Below are 13,485 nucleotides of genomic sequence, written 5' to 3'. Positions count from 1 at the left end.
ATAAAAATGTAGAAAGAAAGAATTTCCCATTATTTAACAAATGTGGCACATCACGAAAGCAGAATCTTTCAAGTCGCGGTGATGTGTTTGGGAGCCCCCGATCTCATCCCGACTGACTTCCGACTGAATAAGAGAAGCTCAGGGGTTCCATCAACTCAGGACCAAGGCTCAAGGGGTAATGTCAAAAGACACAGACCTTCACTGATGTTCTTTGCTATTCAAACCTCTTAGGGCAGCATTCTTAAGTCCACTCCCCCAGCAAGAAAAGAATATTTGAAAGTCAGGAGTCTTCTATTTGGGTCAAAGTGGCTTTAATCGAAGTGGAAGGCAAAAGGGTAAAAATGCCAAAGGGGACAAGGAAGGAACAGGAGAGCAAACAGAAGGAAAGTTCGTGCACTTAGCTGTAATTATGATTCACCTGGTCCTGAGGCAAGGGGAGGGATCTCCTAATAATAATTTAGACTATCTGGGTCAAAGGAACAGGTCTGTACATAATTAGTTCTGCCCCAAAGAGAAAGAGACACACAGGAAGCAGAGTTGCTCAGCATCACCCAGCTCTTAGGCTAGAAGGCTATCTACATTCTAGATCCAGAAAATCCCCCAAGTAAGTTTGAAACAAAGGAAGGGCGGAAAAGAATGCATCTGAGGAAACAGAACCAAGAAGGCTGGAAAAGTCCAGCCACCCCCATGTTTACCCATCCCCTCCATTGCTAGTCACTCGCCTGTCTCAGCTGGCCACCTCCTAAATGTCCTTATTTCCTGTTGTGTGGTCTCCACACCAGGGACAACCTTCATGTCTAGTTTGAGATGCATGGCACACAACCTCCCCTGAGCACGCCTCTGCCCGCCTCTAACAAGGCAGCCCCCCCCGACTCAGGCCTGTCTTCTCCAGGCAGCAAACCCTGCTTTGTGAGAGACAGAGGCTCTGGATACGACAGCACACTGTATACCTACCGAGAGGAAATTGGAGAAGCATGGAGTGTCTCGACCTACTGGAGGATTCAGTGAGGCTCTTCGCCCTGTTCTCTCTCTGTGCATCCACTCTCCTTGGTCTAACTTGACTCAGGTTCTTTGCTCCTTAACTATCCCAAACTACCCCTCTTCCAAGTCCAGGTTGAGCTATACCTGTGGCTGGCCCAGCCTGCATTGGGCGTAAGTCTCCACTCATCGAGCTCTTAATTGCCTGGCAAAATTCTTCCTCCTCTGTCTTTTGCTTTCTGCCCACATGCCTTCACTCCCTTTCCGCTATTTTCAGGTCACTAGGACAAGAATTTCGGTTACCTATTAAACGAACCCAGTGCTGAATGTATATGCCCGGAAGTACGCACAAGAGTCTGCTCTTTCTGTCGTGCCAAGGGGTTTGCTCTCCAACAGCAGAGCCTGACATCTACTCCACACCTCTACTCAGTCATCCTCACCCCAGGTCTCTGAGGGTGACCCACAGAATGGCAAGCCCACAAGAGCAGAGGGGACCTTAGAGACTATGTACTTCCACCTGCTACCCAGGCCAGGCATCCTTCTGCAGCACACCTGACAGGTGGCCAGACCGCTGATACATCGTTGCCAGTGTGTTCCTGCTGACAGAGCTCAGAAGAGAATGCAGGCCAGAAAGATGCCTGTGTTGCCCTAACAGACCGGAAACAGACTCAGAAATGGACCTGGAGCACAGTTTTCTTCCCTTTACAACAGCACGGTTTCTGCTGAAGGTCACATTTACAAACGTCTGGTCCTCTTTGTAAATGACAAGGAATTTTAGAGAAGTATGACGTTTTTAATACCAAGCATTCTTTCAAAGTTCACAAGAAAGCCATCGCTCCCTGGACAAGCCCACTCTGACTCATCGAGCCCCCACTCTGGTCCCCTTCTCTCCCTCCCTCCTAATTTCTGTCTAGGTGATCAGGAACCTGCCCCTGCCACAGCCAAGTGAGTGCTCTCTTTCCCAGGTAGCTGCTTCTGGTTTCCAGCGCCATCACCCCACGCTACCAGCTCCCTTCATCCCCTTTTGAGAAGAGTCACCTGGAGCAGCTTCTGCTGGAGGATGGTGATGTCTCGGGAGTTTGTGCGGTTGCCACTACGGGGCTTGAGAGGGCGATGGATGCAGCACATGGTGAAACAGATCATATAGAGCACGTACAAGGCCCCCACGATGCAGAAGTATGGCCGCCCATACTTCCTCCACTTGAAGCTCACCAGCTGTTTCACTGGGGTCTGTTCCAGGATCTGGCGAGCCTGCCATGGAAGAAGAGTGCAGCTGGGGGTGACCACCATAGATAGAAGCAGCGCCGGGTTTCCCACTGGGTCCCAGACGGGCAGGGTCATGATCACGCATTCAGTTCGTCTGTCATTTCTTTTACGGACAACCAGTCAGCTTCTACTGTATGCTAGGCCTCATGGTAGTGCTGTAGATAAACCATGACAGAAGTAAACACCAGGACCTATAGCACCACAGAGGCTCTGACGGATGAGCCGTAGATGGTTAAGTGAAGGGACAGTTCGGCAAGGTCATTCCATAAAGTAGCAGCAGTTGCCAAGGCAGGAAGGTGCGAGAAGACATTGACAGATGAGGTGTGGCTGGGAATATGGCAGAACCTGTTGGAGGGGCGGGCAGGGGTTATCACGGGTGAAGCAGCTAAGGGCCAGATCACGGCACCTCGTGAATGCCAAAGTAAGGAGCTGGACTTTGTTTTCTGAATGCAACGGAAAGCAATTGCAAGGTTCAAGCAAGGAGGCGGTCAGATTTGTTCCACAAGTATTGTGGACCCGAGAGGAGCAAGAGAGGACACAAAGAGTGGGGAGCGGCCATAACCTCAGCCAGGTGGGCTAGTGCTCGGATGTAAGTAGGCAGTGAGATGTTACAGATGCTCTGAGAGAGGATGATGGACAGCACGACACATCTGAGAAAGTAGGAGAAGGCAAAGTCAGAGCGTAGCTGGCGGGAGTATTCACTAGCAGAAAGAATACCTTTTCCATGGAGCCTAGAGGGAAGGAGAGAGACAGTGGGCAGTTTCCAGATCTGTTGGGCAGGACAAGGCAGGAAGTTGAAGAAGCTCCAGCCAGAGAGCCTCTATTTGCATCATAATGAACGAATCTGGGTCTCCTCGCAGAACTGAAGGTGAAGGCAGTGAGGGATATAGAAGGGGCTAGAAAGGAATTTTGAGGGAATAGAATAGCTGACCAAGACAAGAATAAAACCTGTAGCAGAACATTGAGAACCAGCTGAAATCAGAGACCAAGGATCTGTGTTGGCACAATCCACCAGACGGACTGGGGTTCCAATTCCTAAGAAATCCTGCCCTGAGGAAGTTCATACCTACCAGCCACTCACCTTTTCCTCTCCTCAGCAGCACCAGCGATCACCTGAGTTGGGCTCTAGAAGGTTCCTAGGAAACTGTCAGGCGGCAGGTACACAAGGGGAACTACATTTTGCCACCATCTTGGAGGTTCCAGGAAACACAAACGATTTTTCTCCCCCCTATAAGTCTTCAACAAACTTTCCTTTCCCTCATATCACTCAATCCAGTACTGTCTGAATGACCCACGTGTTTTTCCCTCTCTGGAAAGCTCTCTTTTTCTTCATCTTCCTGGTGATTCCCAACTCCTCCATGAAGCCCCAGCTCAAGCACATCCTCTGTGACATCTTCTCTGCTCTATCCAAGCCAAGATAAACCAACCTCCATTCTGCTGCCACTGTGTACAGTACAGACCCTTATGATGCTCTATGTGGTACCCTATTACAATTACTGAGGACGGGGATGGGCAATTGACAAAGTTGATTGACAGGAACTGTGTTTTATTTATTTCTGTATTCTTAATTCCTGGTACAGTGGCTGGGACACAGCAAGAAGCTCAATATGCGGAAAGGATGAATGAATGACAGGAAGCAATTTCCATCTGGAGAGTTCCTCATATGCAACGTTAGTAGGAGAAAGGTAAGTGGAAGGGACCAGAGCTAAGCAGAGAGAGAGTGCAGTTAGGAAAGGGGTGTCAATTGGCATTTCCTCCCAAAGGTCCCAGGAGTCCGTCCTCATCTCCATCTATTACAGGCCAGGGAAGTGTCTGGAGCCCAGGATCTCAGCAAACGGACAGGCTCTGCACAGACACCCGACAGCTCCTGATCCTCCATGGTATCCATACCTCTCGCTTCTTGGAGGAGACCACAAGCTCTAGAAATGACACGTCCTCTCCCCAGGAGTCGATCTCCGTGAGGTCGTAGAGAGTGGAGGTCAGCGGCCCGCACGTCCACTGGATGTGCTTCCGCTTCTGCATCAGGTGCTGGAACATCTGTGTGGACACAGGGGTGAAGTGGGGAGGGTCAGCGTATAAGGAGCACGTCGAGGGCAACAGCATGGTCGCTTACTCCTTGGGACTGATGGACAGGGGAGAACTGACAAGGCTCTGTTGACATGAACCTTTTCATTTTGGGGCTCCCTTTCCTTCCCACAAACCCCATGAAGATCTGAAAGAAGAGAACAGGCGAGGGGAGGAGAACTCTGGGTTCCCGCAGCAGATCCTCTCAAGCAAGATTCTCGAGTCCTCCTGAGTCAGGAATTTCTGAGGCTGAGGATTTTAGTGACGGTGTTGGGAGGTGAGGGACCACCACCCTTCTGGAGAGTTTTGGAAAAAGGGTCATGAGAAGGACACGGGGGGATTGGGGGCGGGTCCCTCTGGGGGACCTGAGGGCTGTCCCGGCCCCTCCTCTGCAACCCAGCTCCCCCTCCAGCCCGGCTCTCACCCAGGGAGTCCTGGGCCCGGATGTCAGCGCCGTGCTCAATGAGCAGCCTCACGGTCTCCTCGCTGCCCATGCAGGCCGCAAAGGACAAAGGGTGCTCCCCTGGGGGTGCAGAGGGCCCCGTGGCTTGAGGGTGCAGGCTGGGATGGGCAGTCTCTCCAGGGGACTGCCTCTCCCTCCCCACGTCTCAGCTCTGGGCCTGGGGACGCTTGTCAGCGGAACCAGAGGCGGGGACGCTGCAGGGGGCCCTGCGTCGGGGGCTGGCTCTGGCCTTCAGCCTGAGGAGGGCGGACCCCTCCCAGCTTCCCCCGGCATGGAGCCTCCACAGCCTGCCCTCCCTTTGCTCTCGGCCCCCTCCCCACCCTCCCAGCCCTGGCCCTGGCTCTCACCAAAGTAGAGGAGGTTGTGGGGACTGAGGCAGAAGGCTGAGCCTACCGCCCTTGCAGAGACGCTGGCCCCGTGGGCGAGCAGGGCTTTCACCAAGTTCACGTTCTGGTTCATGACGGCCATGTGCAGTGCCGTCTGACCTGGACAAGAGAGCCCTCAGTCATGGGGTCTGTTCCCGGTTCTCTCGGAGACACAGCATCCACCTGGCTTCCAGGAGATCCCTGACAGATCCTTGCATGGATTTCTGCCCTCGACTCAGCAGAGCGGTGTGAGACTGAGAACAAGTCATCCCTCCAGCAGTTCACTTAGCTGTCCCCATCTCGACTACTGGGGGTGGCATAGAAAGGTAATCACTGTGCTGCTATGAAAGAAAGAGAGCTCTGTCCTTCAGGGAACATGAAAGGAGATGAAGGGAAATAATAAATGGCTCAAGAAGGTCACGGATACACAAAGCCAAGACCAGGACCTTTGCCTTCCTTCCAACTCAAGGGAGACCTTCCTGAACCTCCATCACTCCTTCCCCAACCTACCCTCTGAGGCTCATTTTAAGAGATGACTTCAGACCTTCTCCTACCTGTGTCCACCTTGAAAACCCATTCAGACTCCTCACCTACAAACGGCTCACAGATGGTGGGCTCCTTGACCAGCTCCGGGGCAGCCTCCATCAGCACCATGGCGGCCTCCAGGTTGTCATAGAGGGCCGCCACATGCAGTGCCGTCTCCCCCAGGGCTCCTAGAGTGGAGGGAAACATGAGCATCAAACACTTCCCAGAGACACGCTCCAAGGCCCCTTTGCAGGGACCCTCAGAGCCCTGGGTAGGGGAGGGGCAGGGGCTTCTGCCCCATCGCCATCACATCAAACTCTCATCCCACCTCGTTGCCGAAAGTCACACGTTCGGTCCAGCAGAAGTTTCTTCAGGACACACAGGTCGTTGTCCTTGGCTGCCCGAAGCAGAGGACACTCTCGAATCCTGGGAGAGGAAGAACAAGAGTCAGGAAGAGACAGAATGGCAGAGAGGTCAAGGGCAGAGAGGAACAGAGAAAGTGTGTGCCTAGGACAGACATGGGTCCCACAACATGTGCAGTGAGTGACCCATTGCAGCGTTGCTCCCTGGACTCTAACTGAGGGTCAGCCTGGGGCAAAAGCCTGTCTCAGGGTCCCCGTGTGGTCACATCGTGCCACTTCTTCCCACGTGGGGGGCCTCGTGGCTCAGCTGAAAGAGGGGTGGCGTGGCTGAGGGAGGAGGGCTCGGGCCACGGGAGGAGTGGTGCTGGTGGGCCTGGCCAAGTCGGTCTAAGCTGAGTAAACGTTTTGGGAACTTGGGGATCTAGAGCAGGTGGGGGAAAGGGAATTTCTGCCCGATTTCATCCCTGCTCCCAGGCCCGCTGAAGCAGCTCTCTTTAGCCAAGGGGAGTTTGAGAGACCAGAAGGGGGCTGAGAGACAGGCCAGCTCTTAGAGCTAGGAGCCTTGCGAGCTGCCAAAGTTCTGACTCTCCTGGGGGCTGTTTGGATACACACTCCCGCTGCGGGGAGGGAGAGTTCTGAGGTGGGCTATGAAGGATCTATCCCTCCTATGGTTACCCTTAGACTCAAGCATCTAAACACGCTGCTTGTAACTGAAGAAGGGCGCAGCTGTGAGCTTCTCTGAGCATGTGCATCTCGGGGTGGGTGGGAGGAGCCTGTGGAGATATCCATCCTGTGGTACCTCTGCCGGTTAATCTTTGTTTCTCCCCCACCTGGGTGAGCCAAACAAGAGATAAAGCTGAAGCCGATTCCTGCTGGGCAAGTATGTGTTGGCTCTGAAGGTGAACACAGGATGGTAGGTAGAGGGTCGGGCAGGGAGAGGTGAAGGGCAGGAAAACAGACTGACCGGTGGTTCCTGTGATGTCCCCCAGCCCCCAGTTCCTCTCTTCCAATGGTCCCAGGAGCCAGGGGAAAGAAGCTTTTTATTGGAAGGAGAAGTTTTGATTTCAAGGTAGAGCTCAGCTCTGCCCCTCGGGGAAGTGCTCTCCAGGGGGACCCGGCAGAGTGAGGGCCAGCTCCCTCCACCATCTCACCTAGACCCTCTGTGTGAGCGTGTCCAGCTCAGAGCGACCAGGGCCAGGACTGCAGAGTCCACCCCTGTGCTGAGAGCTCTGCTCACAGCCTTGGTGCTCAGGCCTCTGGCCTGGAGAAGCCACTGCCCGTGAGTCCAGCCCTAGCTGCCCCCAGATCTGCTAACGGTGACTCTCCGATGAGAGACAAGTCCCCCGAACACCCCGAGGCAGAGGCCTGCCTTCAAGATGGGTCCCTGCCCCGGCTAGTCTTCCAGGATCTGGACCTCAGGGCTGGCCATGAAATGCTCTGGCCCTCAGGGCACCAGTCCTGCCTGAACTGCTCTAGGAACAGGCCCAGGCCTTATTTGATCTCTGTCTCCTCGGGACCTAGCACAGCCCTGCACCCAGGAGACTCAGTAAAAGATGGATGGACTCTGAGTCCCCTCTGGGCCTCCCCAGTGTCACCTGGGTTTCCCCGGTAGCTGGCCAGCTCCAGGTGTTACACAGACCAGAGCTCTCCTTCCCTGTTCGCACGTCATCACCTCTCCTTCCCGTTAGCAGTAATTCCGCACTCCCTCTTCAACCAACAAGCGTCCTAAAACCCACAGGATCTCGGCGATTCCCCAGCACCTTGCTCCCCACCAGTCCGCACCCACCTGCCATACCTCCTGATTTCTCCTGCCTGGTCCCTCTAGGTCCCCCGCTCCCCTTCTCCACCAGGCGAGAGCCCTGGCATCATTCCGCCCCCTCTTGCCTGTGGCCCAATGCCACACACCCCGCCTGCACTGACAGAGGAGTCGGGCTTTGGTGACAGGTGCGCTGGGCCCATCCCGGTGGCTGGCACTGAACTCTGGAGTGCTCTGGCGGGGAGACAGACCTGAGTGGGCAGAGGGTTTGAGGCTCAGGGAGAGGAGGGGCAGCCTACCTCTTCTGTTGCAGCATGTAGGCCTCGTCCAGATGCTGGTCCCAGTCTTGCTGTCCCGCCAGCCAGGAGGTCAGAAGTTTCTGGAGTTGGATCCAGAGTCCCCTGGCCTTGGGTGGAGGGGGCCCCATGTTTTCTCCTTTCGGGCACCAGCAGGTTACGGGGATGTGGTTCAAGGGAGCGGGTCTAGGACTCAGTAGCAGCTGAAGTGGGGGTGAGCAGGCAGGGGCTGGGATGGAGAGCGAGTGTATCTCCAGGGTGCCCTGTGTGCGCTGTGGGCTGTGGGGACGTGTGCACGTGCACTGAGGGGACTGGGGGCCCTGCCGGGAGAGAGAGAGGCTTTACCTGGAGGGGAGGAGCTCTTTCTGGAGAGAGCCCTGGGGCACAGAGCCTGCCCCAGAGCTGGGAGGGGAGGGGGAAGGACTTTGTTCCTATCAGTGGGCTAGGGCGGCTGAGACCGGGACAGGAGAGGGGTGTGGCCCAGGAATCTGGACTGGGAGCCTAAAGGTGGGTCCCACAAGCCAGGTGAGCAATTACCTTGGGTGCAAGAGAGTACAGAAGCAAAGCCCTCCAGCTCCGCAATCAGGCAGGTCCAGGTTTGAATGCTGGCTCTGAGTCCTTGCAAAGCAGTTAGGTGAGCCTCAATCTTCTAACCTTCTAATCTGGAAAATCGGGTAACACTTACACGCTCTCATGGAAGTGTCTGTAAAGCACAATCATAACAGCTCAAGGACAGTTGATTCTTCTTCCATAGATGAGCTCAAAAGCCCCCAGACCTGCTTGTCTGAGCTGCGGTCACCTCTGCCCTCTACCCTGCAGCCCTGCAGCCCTGCCTCAAAGGAGGTTTCCTGGCTCAGCCCCCTCCTGGCACAGCCCCGTGACCCCTCTTCCCTCCCAGCTCCTTCCTTCCAGTCAGAGGAGACCCCAGAGAGCCCTGCACCCCCGCAGAGGCGGAACAGCAGGAACTTGGAGGAAATCTTGGGACTCTCTCCGGGAGTAAGTCAACAGGGGGAGTATGCGTATAAAGACGAGACAGTGTTCAATTATTTTATGGTACGACAGTTTCCACTTTTCTTCCTGTTGTTCTCCAAGAGGTATGTCCACGTTATTGAACTGCAGTCATTCAGTAGATCTGCGAGGTACCTGGGAACAGGCTGAGGGTTCTGTGTTTCCTAAATGAGAAGACAGAGCAGGGAGATGTGCGTGTGATTACCCACGGCTGGTGGCAAAGCTGGAGCTGACTTGCAAGGTGGAACCTTAGGTCCCAATCACCCATCAGACCTCGTGGCTTCTTGGGAGCCTTCTGCCTATAAAGATGAGAGGCTTGGGTGGAGACAGGCTGGGGACCCTCCACCTTGGAGGTCTTCAGGAACAGGGACCTCTCCTTTCTTTTGCTGTAAGAAAGAGAGCACGTCTCTAGAGACTGAAGGATGGACAAAATTACCTTTGGAGAGGGACGGAAATTGAAAGGAAAATAAGCAAAGGAGGTGCCCGAGACGAGGAAGCACGCTTTCCCTCAGGAAGGGGGGAGATGCCGGCTGGGAAGGGGGAGGGGTCACCTTGTGGGACATTTTCTGCTTTGCTGGGGGTTGGAGCAGTGTGGGATTGCAATGACCTCTGAAGCCTTGGGACTTGCAGTCTAAGGAGATGGAGGGAGCGATAAGGGTGAGCTGGGGGTGTAGATGTGCTGATAAGAGGCTGGCAGAGGAAAGGAACACCTGCCCGGGAAACGCTCAAGCCCTAATGCTAGTCCTGGAGGGAGTGGAGGCGGGAGGGCCCGGTCAGAGCCGCACAGAGCAGGTGTGCAGGGCTGGCCACCAAGGGCATGGTCCTCGGGTCCCGGAGGAGGAAAGGGGGGCCCCCTCCATGCGTGGGCCTCCACCTCTGGGTCTCCCCCTCCCACTTGCGCTCCTTTGCCTGCACTGTCCTCTCCAACGAGAGGGGCAGGAACAAGCTGCCTGAAGGGGACCAAGCTGTCCCTCCTGTCCTACCTGGCAGGATTGAGATTCAGAAATGGCCTTCCTCATCTTTAAGGAGTTCTCTCCTCTTCCGTCCTCTGGCTTCCCTCCCCGTCCCCCCATACCCTTTGTCACGTCCTGCATCGCCACCCTCTTCTCCCTTCTCTCCTCTCATCCGTCCTCATTCTCCGGCAGCTTTCTGCAGGCAAGGAGTCCTACAAGCTCTCTCCCTCAGGTAGCAGTTCCCCTGCAAGATGATGCCTCGGGGTCCAGCACGAGTATGCAAGAGCTGGTCCAGGGCCCCGACTTCCCTGTCTTATCCCAGAGACCCTTGGTGCCAAGGGAGCCAGATCTCTTTTTCTGATGGGATGAGAAGGAGGAAAACATATAAACCCAGATTTCAATGTTTAGGTCATACCCTCCCACCCCACCTGCCCACAGCCATGTAGGGGAAGAATCTGAATACCATCCTTTAAAAGATGAAGAGGAATTGTCATTGGATGGTGGAATTATTTGCCTTTTTCGTTTTTCATAATTTTTTAACATTCTTTTGTAACAAGAAAAAAATGTGAAGGGGTTCCTGGTTTCCTACAAGGATTTATCTCCTCAGCACAGGGTATCAGGCAGGCGGGTGGTGAGGGAATGGGGGCAGTGGTAGCGGTGCCACCCGGTTCTTTCCTCTCCAGCCGCCCCGGTAAGACACTCCCGACGCCCAACTACCCTCCCCGGGCAAACTCACAGAGCCGGAGATGGCTTCTCATTTAGCCTTGAACCAAGAGGCTCCTCCCCCAAATAGCCAGGAGGTTGTTAGTGATTTTTTTTCCATTCAAGCATCATTTCCTGAACCTGCAGGTCAATGAGTGCAAGGGACAGGTGAACAGGGTCACCTGCTTACTTGAATCTTGCCTCTCCCATCATCAAGTGACCTCCTGTACGGCTCCCAGTCACCCTGTCACCTGGCTTGGATCACCAGGAAGTAAACAGGAGGCCGTGTCGGCTGTCTGGGACAGTCTCCCGATAAGCCCGTCTGACGGCATGGGCGGCATCCGTGGGAGGGAAGCTCCACGGGCCCTTCCATTTCTGCAATCCCCTCTTTCAGGAAGGGTACGTGTTTCTGCGCACATCCTCACCCCTGCACTTGGCGGTTCCTTCAGTTGCGGGGTACATGGATGCCAGGAGTGGTGTGAGCTGGTGGTGATAGTTCCAGCATGTCTAAGACCCCCCTCCCACCTCTCCTGGCACCCCCTCCTGTCGCTCATGGCCAGTATCTGTCTCTGGTTTTTCAGGGTGGGGCTTCATCCTGTCTCCCCATCTCTCTGCTCCAGGAAGCAGACGCTAATAAGCCACAGCCCATTACCAACAGGTCTGTGCTCACCAGGGTCATGGGCAGGGGCAGGCACTGGGACGTGAAGGCAGGTCTCTTGAGATCCGTTACTTGGGATCCTTGCCTCTGTCTGCCACGCTGATTTTTCTCTGAAGACTGTAACTCCTCCCACCCTTTAGAGATGGAGTTTAGACACTGGGTCTCTAACAACTTTTCCTCTGTGTCTGAGTACAGGAGGATGTGGAATGAGGGAAGATGGTGTTCAGTCTACCAGTACAAGAGGGCAATGGCTAGGATAGAGGGAAGTCCGGGAGAGGACGATGAGTGAGAGAAAGGTTTCCACTTGGGTCCAAGGCACTCTGCTCTCTGTCTCTCTCACACCCAGAGCAGGTACCCATCCCCTCCTCCACCTACGCCCTCCCCCTCCTTCATTTCTGACGGAGCTGAGTTTCATGCACAGCCCAGGACTTGAAGATCCCCATTTCGACATCCGGTCTGGGTCTCAGTTTATGCAAGTCGCTTTCCTTTGAGAAAGGCTGTACAGAGGAGTGGGAAGGTGTGATATTTAGAATCTAAAGAATCGGCCAAGAGCCCTGCTCTGCACCTTATTATCTGTGTGATCTTCAGTGGGCGAATCATTTCTTTTGTGAACCTCAGTTTCCTCATCTGTATAATGGGTATGGCAATACCGTGACTTTGAGTCCTGGTTACTATGTGGATCTAATGATATAATGGACATGAAAGGACCCCACAAACTCTTAGGTCATTGCTGTGGCTCTGCACAGAATGGCCCACCGTGGTCATCCTGGAAGCCTCAGTTGCCCCCTGCTAGCCACTCTCCACGCTCTTGCCTGCCAACGGAACTCTCCAAGAGGACGGGATGAGGGTCAGGCCCACGACTGTGATGTCACAGAGCTCATGACATCAGAGGTCCTACGGAAGGGAAGGGGAGAAAACGGTGCTGGGAAGGGGTAAGCGCCGGGACAACGGACAGGGGAGGGAGGAGGGGGTCCTGCCGGGCACTGGGGACTAGGGAAGGCCCATGACTTCCCTGGGCTCCCAGCTCTGCAGGGCAACATTCCTGGCATCCGTCCTGCTGCTGCTGTGGGTCAAGGGGGTGAAGCCTCAGAAAGGGAGCCCAGACCTGGACGAGAGGAGTCAGAAAGAGAAAACACCCTCTTCAGGTAGGTGAAGAAGGGGGACGATGCCTGAAGCCGGGGACCAGATCTCTTTGGAGTCAGATCACTGTTCAGGCCAGAGGGAAAGCTGAGATAGGTCTGGGTTACGGGCGGTCACCCCAGGCCCTACTACTGCAGTGTGAGTGTCCTGTAAAGGGCCTAGAGCCGCGGTTCCTCGCCAGGGCCATACTCAGGGTGTGCCGGGGCCAGCTGATGTGCATGGGACCCTGTGAATACGGGAAGAGGGTCTTGGAAGTTCACCCTTCTCTACGTTGGTCCCTCACTCCCCAAATGAGGTAACACCTTGGAGGAGGCAGTTTGAATTGGCAGTGGGGAGTGTGTGCCCTTGAGCTGGGGCTATGGCTGCACAGAGACCAGAAGAGACCCCCCAGATGGAGCATCGCCTCTGTGGTCAAGAACAAGGGTGTGGGCAGTTGGGCTCCCAGGTTCCCCAATGCCTTCCTCTTTCCAAGGTGGGCCAGGGGCGGGGGGCGGGGGGGGATCAGAAACAGTCCTTTCATGCTGTCCTCCATCCCCTGTTTCAGACCAAGATGGAGAACAGTTTGCAGAGCACTTTGTGGCCTCCTCGGTGGGCGAGCTGTGGCAGGCAGTGGACATGACCCAGCAAGAGGACGAGCAGACATCAGAGGCGGTGGCAAGCCGTGGCTGCCTGCTCAACCTCGCCTTCTGCTTTAACTTGGCCGGCACCGTGGTTTTCCTGTGAGTGACCTGGAGGCGGAGGCGGTGGCCTGATTCCTGGACGAGGACCTGGACATCTGCCTCCGCTTCACGGTAGCTTACTGACCGCCTCCCCGTGGGGCTTCGGAGAGCTTCTCCCGAGGGTGACGTACATGCGGCTTCCTGGCTCTTGCCCACGACCCTCCCCCTCGGGACGCAGCATCAGAGAGACCCTGTGCTGGCCTCTCAGCGGCCCATGGCCCCTGCCCACC

The 13,485-nt window shown here is 55.2% G+C and overlaps 2 protein-coding genes across 2 annotated transcripts in view; one reads left to right on the top strand and one right to left on the bottom strand.

Annotated features, from left to right (window-relative positions):
* The window catches only part of TRPV5 (transient receptor potential cation channel subfamily V member 5), a 28,416-nt gene extending 18,752 nt beyond the window's left edge, over nt 1-9,664 (bottom strand). The window contains exons 1-11 of the mRNA XM_024758074.1: nt 9,635-9,664; nt 9,357-9,469; nt 9,219-9,247; nt 8,613-8,737; nt 8,079-8,395; nt 5,990-6,087; nt 5,727-5,849; nt 5,119-5,256; nt 4,674-4,831; nt 4,135-4,281; nt 2,017-2,229 (exon numbers count right to left, since the gene is read on the bottom strand). Coding sequence (XP_024613842.1) covers nt 2,017-2,229; nt 4,135-4,281; nt 4,674-4,831; nt 5,119-5,256; nt 5,727-5,849; nt 5,990-6,087; nt 8,079-8,206 — 1,005 coding nt within the window. The 5' untranslated portion in view covers nt 8,207-8,395; nt 8,613-8,737; nt 9,219-9,247; nt 9,357-9,469; nt 9,635-9,664. The remainder of the gene's footprint in view (nt 1-2,016; nt 2,230-4,134; nt 4,282-4,673; nt 4,832-5,118; nt 5,257-5,726; nt 5,850-5,989; nt 6,088-8,078; nt 8,396-8,612; nt 8,738-9,218; nt 9,248-9,356; nt 9,470-9,634) is intronic.
* Nucleotides 9,665-12,194: 2,530 nt separating this feature from the next.
* Nucleotides 12,195-13,259, top strand: SOFU1 (sperm-oocyte fusion factor 1). Its single transcript, XM_024758073.1, has 2 exons — nt 12,195-12,541; nt 13,081-13,259. Exons 1-2 carry the CDS (start codon nt 12,400-12,402, stop codon nt 13,257-13,259), a joined length of 321 nt encoding a protein of 106 aa, XP_024613841.1. The 5' UTR covers nt 12,195-12,399.
* The last annotated feature ends 226 nt before the right edge of the window (nt 13,260-13,485 follow it).

This window comes from Neophocaena asiaeorientalis, unplaced genomic scaffold (assembly GCF_003031525.2).
Source record: "Neophocaena asiaeorientalis asiaeorientalis breed wild unplaced genomic scaffold, Neophocaena_asiaeorientalis_V1.1 scaffold206, whole genome shotgun sequence".
NCBI lineage: Eukaryota > Metazoa > Chordata > Mammalia > Artiodactyla > Phocoenidae > Neophocaena > Neophocaena asiaeorientalis.
This window is presented reverse-complemented; position numbering and strand designations above follow the sequence as displayed.

Bases quoted from the DNA above. Each gene is read 5' to 3' on its own strand.
- SOFU1 (XM_024758073.1), top strand. From the start codon at position 12,400: ATGACTTCCCTGGGCTCCCAGCTCTGCAGGGCAACATTCCTGGCATCC. The intron at 12,542-13,080 runs GTAGGTGAAGAA...CCCCTGTTTCAG, and splicing joins AGAGAAAACACCCTCTTCAG to ACCAAGATGGAGAACAGTTT.